The sequence below is a fragment of the Globicephala melas genome, chromosome 4 (assembly GCF_963455315.2).
Source record: "Globicephala melas chromosome 4, mGloMel1.2, whole genome shotgun sequence".
Lineage (NCBI taxonomy): Eukaryota > Metazoa > Chordata > Mammalia > Artiodactyla > Delphinidae > Globicephala > Globicephala melas.
In genome coordinates this window covers 125,772,469-125,792,168 of record NC_083317.1, presented here as the reverse complement: position 1 = coordinate 125,792,168, position 19,700 = coordinate 125,772,469, and the positions used below count along the sequence as shown (strand labels likewise).

The following is a 19,700-nucleotide window of genomic DNA, read 5'->3' as shown; positions in this document are numbered from 1 at the left end:
ACATAAACACCTTCTACTTGTGAACAAGCGGTTTACAAGAAACAATCTATTGCTTCATAAGCAGAAATTTATTGTTTTATAAATAGACATTGCGTAGCTTCCTGCAGCCTCCTCCCTCCTCCCTCTTCCACACTACATTTCCCAGAATGCCCTAAGAACCGCGCGAGACCCGGGATCGCTCTCAGACGCTTCCGGCGTAAGTGGCCCGGATAAGTATGGCGATCCTCGGAGCGTTTGTGTCGCTGTTCACCCCGCAGGCAGGTTCTCGGGTCACCTGGCGGGTCTGTTTCCGGGCCCGCACTCGGCCCCGGCCCGGTTCCCTGTTCCAGCCTCTGCCCGGGGTCTGCGGGGCGGGAACGCCATGCCGTGGGCTCGGCTCCGAGGCAGGTAAGTGACCTGCGAGGCGTCCGCTTGGGCGTTCTCCTGGGAGATCTAGAGCCTGCTTCAGGCTGGCGAGACCCACACGGGGGCCCCGGCTCTTCCTGCAGCGCGACCTTAGACCCAGTCGTCTCTCTCCTGTACCCGCGGGGTCTGTAGTCTACCGCGTTTGTTCATTAATTCCTTCACTTAAGCGTCAGTGCCTGGACTCCGCTCTTTGTAAAGCACAGAGCTACGTTTAGGGGATACGGTGGACTAGGACTGACATGGGTTTTGCCCTGAGCTAACTGGCGGCCCAGTGGGGAATGGCAGTACATTGTGACCCGGACTGTGATAGGGGTCGCAGAGAAGAGTGGCACTCAGACTAGGTTGAAAAGGCAAGGAAGGATTCCTGGAAAATATGGCCAAAGCTGAGACCTGGTTAATCGTGCCAGGGAGAAAACAAGAAGCATTCCACGCGGAGGAAACAGCATAAACAAAAGTCCAGAAATGAGACCGAACACAGGTAGTTTGGGAACCCACTTTGGAGGTAGGATTGATGAGGCTGGTTATGACTTTGAATCTGGATATCAAAGGAGAAATCAATGTTACTTCTCAAGTTTCTGGCTTGAGCAGTTGAGTGGAGAGTAGTCCCATTTACACCAAGACAGAGAAAATTAATTATAGGGCAGTTTTTTAGATGGGAATGAGAGGAGGAGAAATCGGGGAGAAAAGGCAGGGGTAGATGAGGTAAGGAGATGGGAAGGGAAGCAAAGTTAAACGTCTGTTTTGGACGCATTAAATTTGAGGTGCGTTTGAGATTCAAGTGGAGGTGTTGGGTATGCAGTTACATAGACATTGAGAAGTACTGGAGTAAAAATGTTAACCGAAGCTGGCGGAGTGGGAGGGACTGTCTGAGGGGAGAGTAGTGCTGAGCACGACTGTGTGCCAGGCACTGTAAGAGACCCTGGGTGCCAGAGACCAGTACAAAACAGGATTGTGGCCTTGGGAGAACACAGAGTCTAGTGGGGACACGGTGCAGTAAGCAGATCACCTTAACTTTTTTTCTAAATGGTGTTGAAAGCCATTGGTGAGTTTTAAGTATGGGAGTGACCTTGATTACACTGTTAAGATAAAAGTTCTTTTCCAGTTTTATTGAGATATATTTGATATACAGCAATGTATAACTTCAAGGTGTACAACATAATTTGATTTACATATATCGTGAAATCGTTACCCCAGTAAGTTAACGTCCATCTTCTCATCCATCTTCTCATAGAGATCCAAAAACAGGAAGAAAAAGGTTTTTTTTCTCATGATGAGAATTTTTAGGATTTACTCTCAACAACTTTCATGTATACCATACAGCATTCCTAGAATTTATTTATCTTATAACTGAAAGTTTATACCTTTTGACCGCCCCGCCCCCCCAGCACCTTGCACTTCACAAAGGTCATACGGTATTTGTCTTTCTCTGCCTGACTTATCTTAGTGTAATGCCCTCAGGGTCCATCCATGTTGTCACAAATGGCAGGATTTCCTCATTTTTTGTGGCTGAAAAATATTCTGTGTGTGTGTATTATTTTACATATTAAATTTTAAACTTCTCTGACAGCCATGATTTTCTACTAGGGCGTGATCTTTGGGATGCTTTTCTTCTCACTAATAATATTCTTTCTTAGTAACTGTAAAGACAGGATGCTATCAGGAGTGCCTACTCTAACAGAACCACCTTTTACATGTTTTTAAACTATCTTTCTGGAAAAATTCAGAAGTATCTGTAACAAAATTGTATGTTATTCACTATATTTTACATACACGTGTGTATGTATATGTGTTTATGTGTATATAAAGATGTGAGGTATGTAACATCTCACTCTTGTGTGCACATAAACATATACGTATGTATGTAAATATGTATCATTTATCAGTCGGTACTTAGGTTGTTTCTATGTCTTGGCTATTGTAAATAATACTGCTATTAACATGGGGTTGCAGGTATCTCTTCAACATAGTGTTTTCATTTCCTTCAGATATATTCCCAGAAGTGGAATTGCTGGGTCATATGGTAGTTTTTTATTTTTTAGGAACCTCCATACTGTTTCCATAGTGGCTGTACCAGTTTACATTCTCACCAACAGTGCAGAGGGGTTCCTTTTTTCTGCACATCCACACCAGCATTTGTTATCTCTTGTCTTTTTGATGATAGCCATTCTAACAGGTATGAGATGATATCTCATTGTGGTTTTAATTTGCATTTCTTTAATGACTAGTGATGTTGAGTACTTTACATGTACCTTTCATACATCTTCTTTGGAGAAATGTCTGTTCAGCCCCTTTGCCCATTTTTTAGCTGGATTATTTGTTTTTTTGTTATTGAGTTGTATGAATTCTTTATATATTTTGGATATTAATTCCTCATCAGATATATGGTTTGCAATTTTTTTTGCGTTTCGTAGGTTGTCTTTCCATTTGTTGGTTGTTTCTTTTGCTGTGCAGCAGCTTTTCAGTTTGATGTAGTCCCGCTTGTTTATTTTTAATCTTGTTGCTTGTGCTTTAGGTGTCATATACAAAAAATCATTGCCAAGACGAATGTCAAGGAGCTGTTTTCCTGTGTTTTCTTCTGGGAGTTTTATGGTTTCTGGTCTTACATTTAAGTCTTTAATTCACTTCGAGTTAATTTTTGTGAATGGTGTAAGCTAGGGGTCTAGTTTCATTCTTTTACATGTGAATATCCAGTTTTCCCAGCACCGTTTATTGAAGAGACTGTCTTTTCTCCTTTGAGTATTCTTGGTTTCTTTGTCAAATATTAGTTGGCTCTATGTGCATGAGTTTATTTATGCACTCTCAATTCTGTTCCCTTGGTCTCTGTGTCTGTTTTTATGCCAGTACCATACTGTTTTGATTATATAGCTTGAAATTAGGAAGTGTGATGCCTCCTGCTTTGTTGTTCTTTCTTAGGATTACTTTGGCTATTCAGGGTCTTTTGTGGTTCCATACAAATTTTAGGTTTGTTTCTTCTGCCTCTGTAAAAAAATGCCATTGGACCCTCGATAGGGGTTGCATTGAATCTATAGATCATGCTGGGTAGTATGGACATTTTAACAATATTAATTCTTCTAATCCATGAACACAGGATACCTTTCCATTTATTTGTGTCGTCTTTGATTTCTTTTCAGCAGTGTTTTGTGGTTTTCAGTATAGCAATCTTTCACCTCCTTGGTTAAATTTATTACTAAATATTGTTTTTTTTTTTTTTTTTTGCGGTACGCGGGCCTCTCACTGTTGTGGCCTCTCCCGTGGCGGAGCACAGGCTCCGGACACGCAGGCTCAGCGGCCATGGCTCACGGGCCCAGCCGCTCCGCGGCATGTGGGATCTTCCTGGACCAGGGCACGAACCCGTGTCCCACTGCATCGGCAGGCTGACTCTCAACCACTGCGCCACCAGGGAAGCCATAAATATTGTATAGTTTTTGATGCTTTCTTTTTCAGATAATTTGTTGTTAGTGTACAGAAATGGTATTGGTTTTGGTATATTAATTTTGTGTCCTGCAACTTTACTGAATTTGTTGATTAGATCTAATGGTTTATTGATGGAGTCTTTAGGATATTTTTATAGATAAAATCATGTCATCTGCAAATAGAGACAGTTTCCTTTTCAATTCTGTTGCATTTTATTTCTTTTTCTTGCCTGAGTACTCTGGCTAGAACTTCCAGTACTGTGTTGAATAGGAGTGATGAGATTGGACAGCCCTGTCTTGTTCCTGACCTTGGAGGAGAGGCTTTCAACCTTTCGCCATTGAGTAGATTGTTAGCTGTGGGTTTGTCATATATGGCCTTTATTATGTTGAGGTGTGATCCTTTTGTACTTAATTTGTTAGAAGTTTTTAATAGTGAATTTTGTCAAATGCTTTTTCTGCATCTGTCAAAGTAATCATGTTTTTTTCCTTTCATTCTATGAATATTGATTGATTGACCTGAGTATGTTGAATCGTCTTCGCAGCCCAAGAAATAAATCCCATTTGATCATGGTGAATGATCTTTTTAATGTTATGCTGAATCAATTTGCTAGTATTTTATTGAGAATGTTTGACCTGTAGTTTTTATTTATTTACTTATTTATTGTTGGGTCTTTGTTGCTGTGCGCGGGCTTTCTCTAGTTGCAGCGAGCGGGGGCTGCTTTTCGTTGTGGTGCGCGGGCTTCTCATTGTGGTGGCTTCTCTTGTTGCGGAGCCTGAGCTCTAGGCTCACGGGCTTCAGTAGTTGCAGCATGTGGGCTCGGTAGTCGCAACGCGCAGCCCCTAGAGCACAGGCTCAGTAGTCCTGGTGCACGGGCTTAGTTGCTTCGCGACTTGTGGGATCTTCCTGGACCAGGGCTCAAACCCATATCCCCTGCATTGGCAGGCGGATTCTTAACCACTGCACCACCAGGGAAGTCCTGGCCTGTAGTTTTCTGTTAGTATCCTTTATTGGCTTTGGTATCAGGTTAATGCTGGCCTCATAAAATGAGTTTGGGAGTGTTCCCTCCTCTTCGATTTTTTGGAAGAGTTTGAGAAGGATGGGCATTAATTCTTTAAATGTTTGGTAAAATTCATCTGTGAAGCCATCTGGTCCTGGGCCTTTCTTCATTGGGAGAATTTTTTATTACTGATTCAGTCTTCTTACTAGTAATTGGTCTGTTTTGATTTTCTATTTCTTCCCGATTTTGTCTCGGTAGATTGTATATTTCTAAGAATTTTTCCATTTCTTCTAGGTTGTCCAGTTTGTTGGCATATAGTTGTTCGTGCCTCTTATGATCCTTTGAAATTCTGTAGTATCAGTTGTAATGTGTTTTTCAGTTACAATTTTGTTGGTTTGGATCCTCTTTTTTCCTTGGTCTAGCTAAAGGTTTGTCAATTTTGCTTAGCTTTTCAATGAACGAACTCTTTGTTAATCTTTTCTGTTGTTTGAATTACATTTTTAAGAGATGACTGTGATTGTTCTGTGGAGAACGGTCAGAATGGAGGCAGGGGGATAGGTTAGGAGGCTAAGGCAAGAGATAGGATGGCCTTGACTAGAGTAGTGGCAGTGGGAAATGGAGGCCTAAAGACCGATTTATGAGGTGTAACAGGCAGTATGTTTTGTGTCAGTATCCTTTTTTGTAAAATGGGGATAATCGTAGTATTTGTGGGGTTGTTAGGAGGATTAAACGTGCCAAGTATGTAAAGTAGTTAGTACCGGCACATAGTAAATATCTAACAAGTGTCAGCTGCTAACATTACTCCTGCTGTTGGCTAGATGTGGAGGGTAAAGGAGAAATCAAGAATGACTGTAGGCTTCTGGCCCACGTGACCTGTTGGATGGTGCTAAGGATAATAGGAAAAGCAGGTTCGTGACAGGAGAGAAATTATGGGTTCTGCTTTGGCAGCATTGAACTGCATGTGAGATATCCATTGGGTAGTTGGATGGAAGATGATCTTGGCTGGAGATTCAGATTGTAGAGTCTCCAGCATATAGAAGTAATTATAGGAGGTTAGGAGATCATCCATCAAGACTGTGAGAAGGGAGGAAAGAAGAGTGTAGTTCAGAATCCTGAGGGACACCAGGACGCCAGCATTTATAGGACTAGCAGAGGAAGAGGTGGTTGGGAAGGAATGGCTTTTTTTTTTAATGGAAATGGAGGTTGGGCAAAGGGATAGGCAAGCTGCATAAGGCAGAGCTGAGATCTGAGTCTCCTCCTCTTCCGTCCAGCTTTCTTCCATGATGCCACATGACCTCTTCAGTGTCATGTCCAGTGACCCGGGCCTCTTTTTCCTAGCTGGATCCCCTCAGCCTAGAATTTCCTTCCCTTTTTCTCTGCTCTATTCAGGCGCCTGGGAAGCCTTCTTTGACCCTACCATGCCCTTCTCTGCTCCCAGGCTATGTTTAGTTTCTGCCTCTGTAATCACACAACCCCCTGTACCTTCCTTGTATGTAGCACTTGCTCTAAGGAATGTAATGGAAGAGTGGAATTGATCTAGGCTCTGGCATCAGATAAACTGCAGTTTAAATCCTGGCTCTATCATTTAATAGCTAGTTGTCTTTAGGAAGACTCCAATATCCGATATCCTCATCTACAAAACTGGGATGTCAGTATTTTGTGGGTTGTTGTAAGCATTCCTGAAAATGTATGTAATGAGTGGCATATAGGAGACAACTCTGTAGATGGTAGTAACCATGATTGTTGTTAATGTTGCATTAGCTACTTTTTTCATGTTGCTTTCTTCACTAGACTTTCAGTGCCTTTTTGACAGAAACTGTATCTTTATCATAGTGAATGCTCAGTAATTTTAAATGAACGAATGAAGGAATCTTGGAGGTATTAGTATTATGCATACTGAGGTAGACCTCGTGTTAATAATTTTTATTGTTGACTTTTCCATTTAGAGGTCTTATTGGTTTGTCATTTTTGACATCTTATTTACTAAAAATTCATTTTAACAGAATCTGGTAGCTCAAAGATCAAGAAACCTACCTTTATGGATGAGGAAGTCCAAAGCATACTCATCAAGATGACAGGCTTAGATCTGAAGAAGATTTTTAAGCCAGCTATACAAGAAGTGAAGCCACCAACGTATAAGCTAATGACCCAGGCACAGTTGGAAGAGGTATGTGAATGTAAGAATATTGGTATAATACCTTCCTTTAAAGGATTAAACAAGATTTCCAGGACCCCTTCAGACGCTGGTAGCTGCTCTTCCACAGGTGCTAGTGAGGGGGAGTTGCAGGCACAGAAGTGAGAAAAGAAATGTGAGCAGGCAGGCAGAGAGGAGCAGGGGGTATGGCCAAAATTAGGCAGACTGGGCGTGTGGTCCAGGCCTGGCTGTCCGGCAGAGCCGCCTCTGCTCCAGAACCAGCTTGATCAGCCTCCCTTTGTGCTGCCTGTTCCAGCTTCCTTCCTAGAGGAACATTTGTTGTGAGTACTTTGAGGCTGAGGCTTTGGTGAGATTATGAGATCCTTCTGGACAGCATCCAACTCCAGGCAAGGGTCCTCCTGGAGTCGTGAGTATTGAGTGCTTTGTGGAAAATGCTTTGATGTATGAATATGTGAAGAGCAATAGCTCTTCTTTCTAATTCAAAAATAATTAAGAGTCATAGCAAAAAATTCAAATACCCAATAGCATATCACACGAAGGGCCCCTTTCACCTCTCAGAGGTAACCACCGTTAACAGTATGGCATGGAGCAGTGTGCTCAGTGGTTAAGGGCAGGGGCTCTGGAGTTAAGTTGCCTGGGTTCAAATCCTAGTGCTGCAGCTTCTTAGCAATTTACTTAACATTTGTGTGCCTCTATTTTCTGTCTCATAAAATGACATAACAGTAGCACTTAGCTCATAAGGTAGTTGTGGGCATTAAATGAGCCAAATTTAATACAAAATATTTAAACACATAGTAAGCACCCAATAAGTGAAATCCTTTGTCCTATTTCAGGCAGCTTTTGTGGCCTGGCTCTGTCTTAGAGCATCCCTTTGCTGTTTTGAGAGTGGTTAAGCCTGTAGCTAGTGCTCTCAGCCACACCACAGAGGCAAAGACCAGGGCCCAGGAGCCCACTTATTCATGGCTACAGCCTCTTCTCTTTGAAGTCTTTAGCATTTTTCATTAGTGTCTGCTTTTGTCAGGTGATCCTTTTGGTCTGTAACCTTGCGGCTTTCCCAAGAAATATTTTATTTCATTAGGCTACAAGACAGGCAGTCGAGGCGGCTAAAGTCCGATTAAAAATGCCACCAGTTCTGGAAGAGCGAGCGCCAATAAATGACGTGTTAGCTGAAGATAAGATTTTGGAAGGAACAGAAACAGCCAAATATGTGTTTACTGATATATCATATAGCATACCACACCGGGTAAGTGTATGTCTAATTGCAAAATGATTTTTATTTGAAATACTGTGTAGAGATGGGCCTGAGGGACGAGGGTCAACATCGTGTGACCCAGCTGTCTCTGAATCTTCCAAACCAGAATTTCTGCGACTGAGTGAGACCTGGCAGATACAGCATAAAGAAGAAAAATGCAAACCAGTACCACATCATCATGTCACCATTTCCTTACAGATTATGGACACAGTATTTCCAGATTGACTGCAGAAAAAGAGACAGGTGTGCTGAGACAGAACAAGACAGAAACCTACCCTCAAACCACAAATAGGAAAGTATCTTCAAGGCAATATAGGAGAAGGGAGATTCTGCTCAAGTTAGACTGATTTCCGTAGGTGAAGCTTTTTAAGATGGAAATTCTTGCTGATGCCAAAAAAACTCAGACTTCCTGAAGGATTTTCACTGTTCAGAATTTGCAGTAAAAATGGCAGGTTTCCCCAGATAATTTTCAGGCACCACTTCATCTGTTGTAGTTTTTATTGTCTAGCTCCTCTTCCTCTGATTGCCAGTTCCAAAAGAACACTCTGGCACTTACAAAATATATTAGTTGTTGTTTGAGCCTTTTCAAGTAAAGAGCAAAAGAGTAATTTACAGTTCAGCCCACAAAATGCAGTAGAATATTGCATAGTGATAGGGCTGGGAAAAGGGCCACCCTGTACTAATCTTTCTATCATATGTGATTTTGGTTGGAAGACATGATTTGAGTAATGTCCATGTCTGTACATCAATCACCTGTATATCTGACATAATGAACAGGGATCAGAATTTTCATTTTTAATTATAGAGTTTTTGCTTTTATATATGTTTGCAGTGCTGTGCAGGCTGGTTGTGGGAGCATTCTATAACCTGAGAGGGAGAAAGGAACTTGGAATTCAAATTACCAAAATCCTTTTGAGGAACAACTGTGGTACTTTGCCATCTGCTATTTTTTTTCTATTTGCAGTGCTTGATGAAAGTTTTAATTATATTATCCTCAGAACACATTCAGAGACTCTTAACATTTCTGAAGAGTTGAGTGTCAGTACCATCTGGTTAATTTAAACATTAATCAGATGGGTCTCATTTATCTGCTATGTGCAAGGCTCTGTGTAAGTCACTCTGGGTGTTGCAAAGAATTGTAATCCACAGTTCCTGACCTCTTCCAGTTCTGTAACAATATTAACAATATCTGAGAGGTGTTAAGAATCCTGCACGTGATAAATTGCCAGTTGGGTGGTACACACAGTGGGTGGAATTCAGTGGAGGAAGCAGTCCTGTGGCCTGGGATTTGGCAGGCGGACCAGCCAGTCTGACACTTTTGTCTCCAGTATGAGGCATCGCAGAGGTGTGGGATTAAGACTCCACACCTTTGGGTTTGTTCCTTCAATCCCTGGGACTTTAAACATAAATCATAAAGTAGTAAAGTCTGTCTGTGTGAGACTTTAGGATGGGGAAATGAAATAATTCAGAAAGGTTTTATAGCACTTCTTTCTTTTGAAATGGATTTAGATGAATCTCAGGTCACCTTTTTTTAGTTGAACCGTTTTATGTATCGAACCCACTTGAAGGCTATAGATCACATTTAGTACATACTTTGATTTAGGTTTCTGCTTGTCAGAGGCACGGCAGTGATTAGTGAAGGGAGTATCAAATCTCGCCAGGTCTTTGAGGCTTACAGTTATCGTTGAAATCATACAGATGATTGCATCTTATGTTTCCCGGTTGCATTTTATATTGTTGATTGCAGGTTATTCTTATAATGGTGCTTAGTGGGACACTGGAACTAAAAATTAAGTCCTCACGGCCTCATCCTTGACTACGTTTTCTATTTCAGGAGCGTTTTATTGTCGTCAGAGAACCAAGTGGCACACTACGCAAAGCCACTTGGGAAGAAAGGGACCGGATGATTCAAGTTTATTTCCCAAAAGAAGGTCGTAGAGTTTTAACACCAGTAATTTTTAAGGAAGAAAATCTTCAGGTAAGGTGATTTTGGTTTCATAGAGGTAGCGCTGATGGTTTCTTTGTTGAACAGTTGGCTCTGGTGCTGCTGGGCCTTTTGCTTTGATAAACAGACATTTCTAATGATAAGGAGGGTTATTTATCTTGTAATTGGCTTAGGTAGGATTTGAATCCAGGTGTGACAGTTACGAAGCCTGTGTTGTTTCTGCATCCCTCTTGCTGGGCACAGATGTGGCCTGTGTGTGGATGGGCAGGTCCGGCATGGCGTCAGGACAGGTGTTGCACTCTCATGTTCTTCTCATCTAATTCTGTGTGTTGGTTTAGACCATGTACAGCCAGGACCGGCATGCTGATGTCCTCAATCTCTGCGTTGCCCAGTTTGAGCCAGATTCTGCTGAATATATCAAAGTGAGTATATTCTACAGTTTCTAAAGTATGGGCTTAAGTGTGATTACGAGTATGATTTTTTAATCCAGCACAATGAGTTAGGTTATAAGCTTTGATACAGGGGAAAAGAAGGGAAATGCCTGAACACCTATCAAGTGCCTGATGTACACCAGATAGATATTTTCATCCTCACAACCCTTGACTGAAGGATGAGAGAATTTAAGAGAGTTAAGTAACTTGTTGAAAGTTGCACAGCTAGTCAGTGGTAGAGGTAAGACCCAAACTTGACGGCAAAGACTATTCTTTTTTCAGTTAATCACACAAGAAAACAGTTGTTCACGGAAATTTGCCAGAATGCAGTGTATGTATCTTACAGTTCAGTTTAATAAATAATCATATAGTACCTTCCATGTATAAGGTATTGTTGTGGAGGTGTAGGTTATGGCATGAACTAGGATAGGGAGCCCTGTCAGAGTCCACAAATGATTGTGGGGAAGAGTGCTAGTTAAGTATACAGATAATTAGCACTGTAGGTCTAAGATGTTAGGTGCTAAGAGAAGGTTACAACGTGCTCTCAGGCGTCATAGGGTTCTTGAAGAGGGTTCTAGAAGGGCAGGGAACATTATGGCTGGTGGAGTTGGGTGAGGAGAGGTGTTTCAGGTAGAGGGGAAAGTATGAACAACAGGCAGGAAACAAAGTATACTTGAGAAATGGCCAGTCATCTGGTTTGCTTGTACATGCAGTGTATATGTAGGGGAGTGGTTCAAGATTAAGCTAGAAAGGTAGATGGGGCCATATCACAGGTGACCTCAGATGCTAGGCTGATGAATCTGGACTTCAGTCAGCAGCCTTTTGAACACAAGAATGCCCTCATCAAAGTCCTCATTTAGGAAGATCACTCTAGAAGAACTGAAGGAACATTCGTTAGTAAGTTAGTGTGGGGTAGCTGATTGGATAGGGAAAAAAGGGAGTGGTGGCCCATTATTTCCAGTGGTCCATATATATATATATATATATATGTAATAGGAGCTTAATAAATAGTGCGTGGCTGGGCTTCCCTGGTGGCGCAGTGGTTGAGAGTCCGCCTGCAAATGTGGGGGACACGGGTTCGTGCCCTGGTCTGGGAGGATCCCGCATGCCGCGGAGCGGCTGGGCCCGTGGGCCATGGCTGCTGAGCCTGCACATCTGGAGCCTGTGCTCTGCAAGGGAAGAGGCCGCAACAGTGAGAGACCCGCGTACCGCAAAAAAAAAAAAAAAAAAAAAAAAAAAAAAAAAGTGCGTGGCTGCTGAAGAGTAATTGATCTGGCTATAAATGTTTGGCAGACTTGTTCCAGGCCCTATATACTTTGACAGTAGAGGCTGGTCTAAATCATATCTGCTGGTTAGTGATAGTGGAGGCCGGTATAAGTAGACCTCGTTTACTGATACCTTCTTGGGCAGCTCACATGCTAGTAGATGTATACCCAGTAATGCTGCTCACTTCTATTTATTTTCATATCTCTGAAAAGTTGCATTTTGTGTGGACAGATTCATCATCAGACCTACGAAGATATAGATAAATATGGAAAGTATGACGTTTTACGTTCAACAAGACACTTCGGTGGAATGGCTTGGTATTTTGTAAATAAGAAAAAGATTGATGGTTTACTGATTGACCAGATTCAGAGAGATTTGTAAGTATGATCTTAGTAAGTAAAGAAATTCTTATTATCATTAAACTTGTATTTAATCTATGTTATTTTTCCAGTGATAACAATGTACTGTCCAGTGATAGATTTCACTTACCTCAGTTTGTTTATGGGTTTGTTTTTCCAGTATAATCCAGTTTTCTCAGTCTTTGCTTCTGTGTTGTGTAAACGGGGCTGGATTCTTTGAAAGAGTAAATGGCTTTGGATCTGTACTGTATACCCTGGATATTGACTTATCCCTGGCCTTACTGGTGCTCCTGGATACCAGTGAACTTTCCATATACTTAAAGGGGATTAAATAGGAAATGTAAAGAAGTAGACATAAGCTCTGATGGGTGCTTTTCAGTAAAAGTCATTTAATTTATGAAAATACTCTTGCTTTTGATCCTCCTTGTTTTTGCAAGATTTTTAAGGCATTAAAAAGGTTACAGGTTTTTTTCAAAGTTGTGTGAAACAAAGAATGTCTGTTGTATTTTAGCATTCAACTGGTGTGCACCCAGCCTTCTAGCTGAAGTAATACTTTACAACTTGTGATGAACTGAGGAGATTATTTTTGAGTATCTTTCCACTGGTTGAGTTAGAGAAAGGCCAAAATAACAAGGAAAAGAAACCAACACGGCTGTAGTAAGAAAGTCACCAGAGAGCTTAGTGATTATTGCCATCTTGAATGTAAGGAGTTTTGACTCAGACTATCCTCCGTGTAATCTGAATCGTTCACACAAAGGTAAGGCATTTGGAACTAGAAGGTTCCATATTGTCTAAGAATTACAGCCCATGTGGAAACAGCGTCATTTCTCATAGAAACATCATTCCTAATGGTAAGTGATTTCCAGGCTAGCCCTCTTCTCCAGCATATGTAGTGTAATCCAATTCAGAGGGCAGAAATATACCTTCATCCCACATAAGCAAGAGGCTGCTGCTGGTCATGAGGATGCTCAAAAATGACTTGCCTTTAGGTGCATTAGCAGTGACATCTCCTGTGAATGAATTTTCTTATAAAGCTTCTCAAATGTAAATATTCTGAAATTATTTTATTATAAAAAGAATTTAACTTTTTTTTATTTTTTGCGCTACGCGGGCCTCTCACTGTTGTGGCCTCTCCCGTTGCGGAGCACAGGCTCTGGAGGCGCAGGCTCAGCGGCCATGGCTCATGGGCCCAGGCGCTCCGCGGCATGTGGGATCTTCCCGGACCGGGGCACGAACCCGCCTCCTCTGCATCGGCAGGCGGACTCTTAACCACTGCGCCACCAGGGAAGCCCGAATTTAACATTTTTTATAAGAAATTAGAGCAACACAGAAATGTACTTCTGGACTTCCCTGGTGGCGCAGTGGTTAAGAATCCACCTGCCAATTCAGGGGACACGGGTTCTATCCCTGGTCCAGGAAGATCCCACATGCCGAGAAGCAACTAAGCCCGTGCATCACAAGCCTGCGCTCTAGAGCCTGCGAGCCACAACTACTGCGCCCACTTGCCTAGAGCCCGAGCTCTGCAACGAGAAGCCACCGCAGTAAGCCTGCGCACCGCTGTGAAGAGTAGCCCCTATTCACTGCAACTGGAGAAAGCACATGCACAGCAATGGAGACCCAACACAGCCAAAAAGGAATAAATTAAAAAAAAATGTATTTCTTTGAAAATTAAGGTTCTTTATTGAGGAGTACTAATAAGCGATATTATGGTAATACTCATCACACGTACGCTTTACCTGTGAAGCAGTTCATTTGCATACTGGGAGGGAATTTTGAGTTCCCTGAATTTCCTGATCTGCTTAAGTAAAACTTCCTGTGGGAATGCTGAACAGGACAGTTTGCTGCAAATTCCCAGGCTAAACAGTAGAGGGTGCATGTCCTCAGTGAATGGAGCCCAGGCCAGAATTGAGATTCTGCACATTTATTTCAAACTGAAGTTCCACTGTTGGTTTTGAATTGAGATGCCTTTAAAATCTTTGCATGTAAATTTATTTATTTTTTTTAAATTTCAAATATGGGCTGGGTGTGAAGCTAAATTATTCTGTGAGACACAGGCATTGTACCGTAGCATGAACGTAAAGAAGCCCTAAGCATGACTAAGATATAGAAACCCATTTAAGCTCTTGATGGGTTCACGTGGTTATGCTCTAAAGAGAATTACTGCTATCTTTTGTTGTCATGTTTATTGGACTATTAGATTACAACAAACACAACAGATTTATACTGAACATTTAAAAAATATTTTTCCTCTGGAAAGTTTTACTTTCTCACTTCTGGCTTCTCAGTTCTACCAAGACATGGCCTTTAGGGTGGATGGGCCTTGGACTGAGCCCAGAGCATCTCTCAAAGGTCACCATGTCTTGAGAAATTCTTTACCCCACTCTAGAAGGGTTTTTATTTTTCCTTTAACATCTTTATTGGAGTATAATTGCTTTATAATGTTGTGTTAGTTTCTGCTCTATAACAAAGTGAATCAGCTATATGGATACATATATCCCTATATCCCCTCCCTCTGGCATCACCCTCCCATCCTCCTTATCCCACCCCTCTAAGGTGGTCGCAAAGCACGGAGCTGATCTCCGTGCTATGCGGCTGCTTCCCACTAGCTATTTCACATTTGGTAGTGTATATATGTCAATGCCACTCTCTCACTTTGTCCCAGCTTACCCTTCCCCCTCCCCATGTCCTCAAGACCATTCTCCACGTGTGTGTCTTTATTCCTGTCCTGCCCCTAGGTTCTACAGAACCTTTTTTTTTTTTTTTTTTAGATTCCATATATATGTTAGCATACAGTATTTGTTTTTCTCTTTTTGACTGACTTCACTCTGTATGACTGACTCTAGTCCATCCACCTCACTACAAATAACTCAATTTCGTTTCTTTTTATGGCTAATATTCCATTGTATATATGTGCCACATCTTTATCCATTCGTCTGTCAGCGGACACTTAGGTTGCTTCCATGTCCTGGGTATTGTAAATAGAGCTGCAAAGAACATTTTGGTACATGTCTCTTTTTGAATGATGGTTTTCTCAGGGTATATGCCCAGTAGTGGGATTGCTGGGTTGTATGGTAGTTATACTTTTAGTTTTTTAAGGCACCTCCATACTGTTCTCCATAGTGGCTGTATCAGTTTACCTTCCGACCAACAGTGCAAGAGGGTTCCCTTTTCTCCACACCCTCTCCAGCATTTATTGTTTCTAGATTTTTTGATGATGGCCATTCTGACCGGTGTGAGGTGATAGCTCATTGTAGCTTTAATTTGCATTTCTCTAATGATTAGCGATGTTGAGCATCTTTTCATGTGCTTTTTGGCCATATTTATTTCTTCTTTGGAGAAATGACTACTTAGGTCTTCTGCCCATTTCTGGATTGGGTTGTTTGTTTTTTTGATATTGAGTTGCATGAGCTTCTTGTATATTTTGGAGGTTAATCCTTTGTCAGTTGCTTCGTTAGCAAATATTTTCTCCCATTCTGAGAGTTGTTTTTTCATTTTGTTTATCGTCTCCTTTGCTGTGCAAAAGCTTTTACGTTTAATTAGGTCCCATTCATTTATTTTTGTTTTAATTTCCATTTCTCTAGGAGGTGGGTCAAAAAAGATGTTGCTTTTATTTATGTCACAGTGTTCTGCCTATGTTTTCCTCTAAGAGTTTTATAGTGTCTGGACTTACATTTAGGTCTTTAATCCATTTCGAGTTTATTTTTGCATAGGTGTTAGGGAGTGTTCTAATTTCATTCTTTTACACGTAGCTGTCCAGTTTTCCCAGCACCACTTATTGAAGAGGCTGTCTTTTCTCCATTGTATATTCTTGCCTCCTTTATCAAAGATAAGGTGACCACATGTGCGTGGGTTTATCTCTGGGCTTTCTATCCTGTTCCATTGATTTATATTTCTGTTTTTGTGCCAGTGCCATACTGTCTTGATTACTGTAGCTTTGTAGTATAAAGTCCGGGAGCCTGACTCCTCCAGCTCCATTTTTCTTTCTCAAGATTGCTTTGGCTATTTGGGGTCTTTTGTGTTTCCATACAAATTGTGAAACTTTTTGTTCTAGTTCTGTGGAAAATGCCAGTGGTAGTTTGATAGGGATTGCATTGAATCTGTAGATTGCTTTGGGTAGTAGAGTCATTTTCACAATGTTGATTCTTCCAATCCAAGAACATGGTATATCTCTCCATCTGTTTGTCTTTAATTTCTTTCATCAGTGTCTTACAGTTTTCTGCATACAGGTCTTTTGTCTCCTTAGGTAGGTTTCTATTTTATTCTTTCTGTTGCAGTGGTAAATGGGAGTGTTTCCTTAATTTCTCTTTCAGATTTTTCATCTTTAGCATATAGGAATGCAAGAGATTTCTGCATTTTGTATCCTGCTACTCTACCAAATTCCTTGATTAGCTCTAGAAGTTTTCTGGTAGCATCTTTAGAATTCTCTATGTATAGTATCATGTCATCTGCAGACAGTGACAGTTTTACTTTTCTGATTTGGATTCCTTTTCTTTCTTTTTCTTCTCTGATTGCTGTGGCTAAAACTTCCAACCTATGTTGAATAATAGTGGTGAGAGTGGGCAACCTTGTCTTCTTCCTGATATTAGCGGAAATGGTTTCAGTTTCTTACCACTGAGAACGATGTTGGCTGTGGGTTTGTCATATATGGCCTTTATTATGTTGTGGTAAGTTCCCTCTATGCCTACTTTCTTGCAGGTTTTTATCATAAATGGGTTTAAATTTTGTCAAAAGCTTTTTCTGCGTCTATTGAGATGATCATATGGTTTGTATTCTTCAACTTGTTAATATGGTGGATCACACTGATTGACTTGCCTATATTGAAGAATCCTTGCATTCCTGGGATAAACCACACTTGATCATGGTGTATGATCCTTTTAATGTGCTGTTGGATTCTGTTTGCTAGTATTTTGCTGAGGATTTTTGCCTCTATGTTCATCAGTGATATTGGCCTGTAGTTTTCTTTGTGACATCTTTGTCTGGTTTTGGTATCAGGGTGATGGTGGCCTCTTAGAATGAGTCTGTGAGTGTTCCTCCCTCTGCTGTATTTTGGAAGAGTTTGAGAAGGATAGGTGTTAGCTCTTCTCTAAATGTTTGATAGAATTTGCCTGTGAAGCCATTAGAAGGGTTATTTTTATGTACCCTCTCAGCTTTGAGGTGGCAAATGGTAGGAAGGTATTGACTATGTGAGAGCACAGAGATTATTTAGTTTGGGGAAGGCTAGGTAAGTTTTAAGGTTGAAAATTGTTTATAGGTTTCACAAAAGATAAGTACAAACTGTAAGAATTGAGCTTTTTTGTTATGGCTTCATCATAGATAGTTGTGTGACACTAGATAGGTTGCTGAGGTAGAACCTGACTTTCCTTTTGTTTGGTATGCATAATTGCACATTTGCTTCCCTAGGATGCTGATTTTTAACTGATGTGTTCCTGGGAATACAGGAGGCCTGGGAGTCTTGCCTTGGACTAATAAAATGCTTCATACAGAGGCATCTGTCTCAATGAAAATTTGTTAGCAGATGTCACTGCAATGGTGGCACTGAGCAATCCCCATGACCACCAGCCTCCCGCTTATGTAGGATGAAGGTACAGTCACACCCCCCTTGAGTTGCATTATGTTATCTGCTGATGATGTGGGCTGGCTTGGAAATCATCTACCATTAGAATGCTGTCTCTACAAGAAATGATGTTCTGCTTCCAAAAAGGATACAGCCACATTTAGAATATATTCACTGTCAGAAATTGGGCCCTGCCTGTATTGACTCCTGCCCTACCTATCTCAGAGTTGAAATGAAGCCTAAATTAGACAGTATTCCTGAAAGTGCCTTTGAAAATATGAAACTGAAGGCCATAAAAATTTTTTTCTGGCCCAAGGGAAGTTTGAAATGTAATTTAAAGTTTGGCACATTTATAGGACTGTAAAGCAAAAGAAGAAAACAGTACAAACAAAAATTAAAAAAGAAGAAAACAATAAACCTTTTTAACAGTAAACCCTTTCCCTCTAGAGTCGATGATGCCACCAGCTTGGTCCAGCTTTATCACATCCTCCATCCAGATGGCCAGTCAGCTCAAGAGGCCAAAAAGCAGGCGGCTGAGGGATTACATTTAGTTAAGGTAAAGGGACTTTTTTTTCACATTAGCTACTGTGTGGTGACTGAGTTGGAAAGAATTTTTAAGTGGGTCATATTTAATATTTCTTTAGCCTGGACAGTAGAAACAGAGCTGCTGCTGGAGTCCAAGAAGTTCACACAGTGGGGCAGTAGCCCCCTTGTTTTTTGCAGTACTGGCAACTAAGTGGTCAGGTCACCAGCAGGGCGTGGTGGAGGACTGCTGGGTAGTACACGTCCCCAGTGCAGCTTCCTGTCCTCCAGTTCGGTCACATTCCTGTTCAGGTGTCCAGAAGCTGGGAGGGTAGTGCTTGTATAATACCAAGCCTTAGTTGTGCTATCATTTTGGAACTGCATACCTCTCAAAACTATGGGCTAACATAGATGTCTCTGTAAATGTTGAGAGACGATTTTTTTCAGGAAGGGAAGGGGAGACCATTGTATAATTTTCATCTCTAGATTCTAATGCTCAGGTTAGACATGTATTTGTGGATCTGGCTTCTATCCCAATATTACTTCATGCATACTTCAAAGCAGTTACAAAGCTTACTAAGGATAAAAACAACCAGTGATGATGACATCATCGGTGGGGTAGAAAAAACCATTCTTTAAAGTGAAAAATCAGTTTGCTAACTCTTATCCTCCAGATTTCTCTTGAACCTAATGGTTTTTATTTTGATCCAGCAATGTCAGGTTTCTTAATTTTTTTCTGAAAGATGGCATCCATATTTGGATACCTCTGGTGTTTAGAATTAGTGTTGCTTTAACTGTGATACTGTTCTCTGTCCATGTAGTATGCTTATTGTTTGGTAATCAGAAAAATACTGGAAATGTGGAAGGCTTTTTAAACTGGGACTTTCCTTTGCTACTACAGAAATGTTTGTTAGTGATGTCTCAAAACTAAAAACTATCAATAGTATATGCTCTATTATTTTCAAACTTTTTTTTTAAACAGGTCTTTGCAGAAACAGAAGCACAGAAGGGAGCATATATAGAATTAACACTGCAAGCTTATCAAGATGCATTCATTAGCAATTCTGCAGCTTCCTAAAAATACTTTTTAAATAAATTTCATTTTACTAAATACTGGCTAGTTTTCTCTGTTAATACTGAGCAGTTTAAAAATGTCAAAATTGGGAGTTCCCTCCCTATAAAATTACTTCTTTTGTTTTTTAAGTTCCAAGTAGTGCCTCTATCAGAAATACAAAGAAAAACTTGTTACTCTGCTCACTTTCCTAGGCTACAAGGGGATAACTGAGAAGTACATCTTAGTGCCTGGTTATGAATTTTTCTAATCATGTCAGATGAGTACAGTGTAACAAGAAAGGAAAAAAAAAGTACTATGCCTCTCTGTGTTACCAGATGGGCCAGTC

At 40.9% G+C, this 19,700-nt stretch overlaps 1 protein-coding gene across 2 annotated transcripts; it reads left to right on the top strand.

Moving 5' to 3' along the window:
• Positions 1-204: 204 nt before the first annotated feature.
• On the top strand, positions 205-19,414 carry MRPS22 (mitochondrial ribosomal protein S22). Of its 2 annotated transcripts, XM_030873369.2 has the most exons (8): positions 205-387; positions 6,820-6,983; positions 8,050-8,214; positions 10,058-10,201; positions 10,507-10,590; positions 12,097-12,242; positions 18,226-18,334; positions 19,283-19,414. In XM_030873369.2, exons 1-8 carry the CDS (start codon positions 216-218, stop codon positions 19,376-19,378), a joined length of 1,080 nt encoding a protein of 359 aa, XP_030729229.1. In that variant the 5' UTR covers positions 205-215; the 3' UTR covers positions 19,379-19,414. The 2 variants fall into 2 exon arrangements, with proteins under 2 accessions (XP_030729229.1, XP_030729231.1); XM_030873371.2 differs by lacking the exon at positions 8,050-8,214.
• Positions 19,415-19,700: the final 286 nt, after the last annotated feature.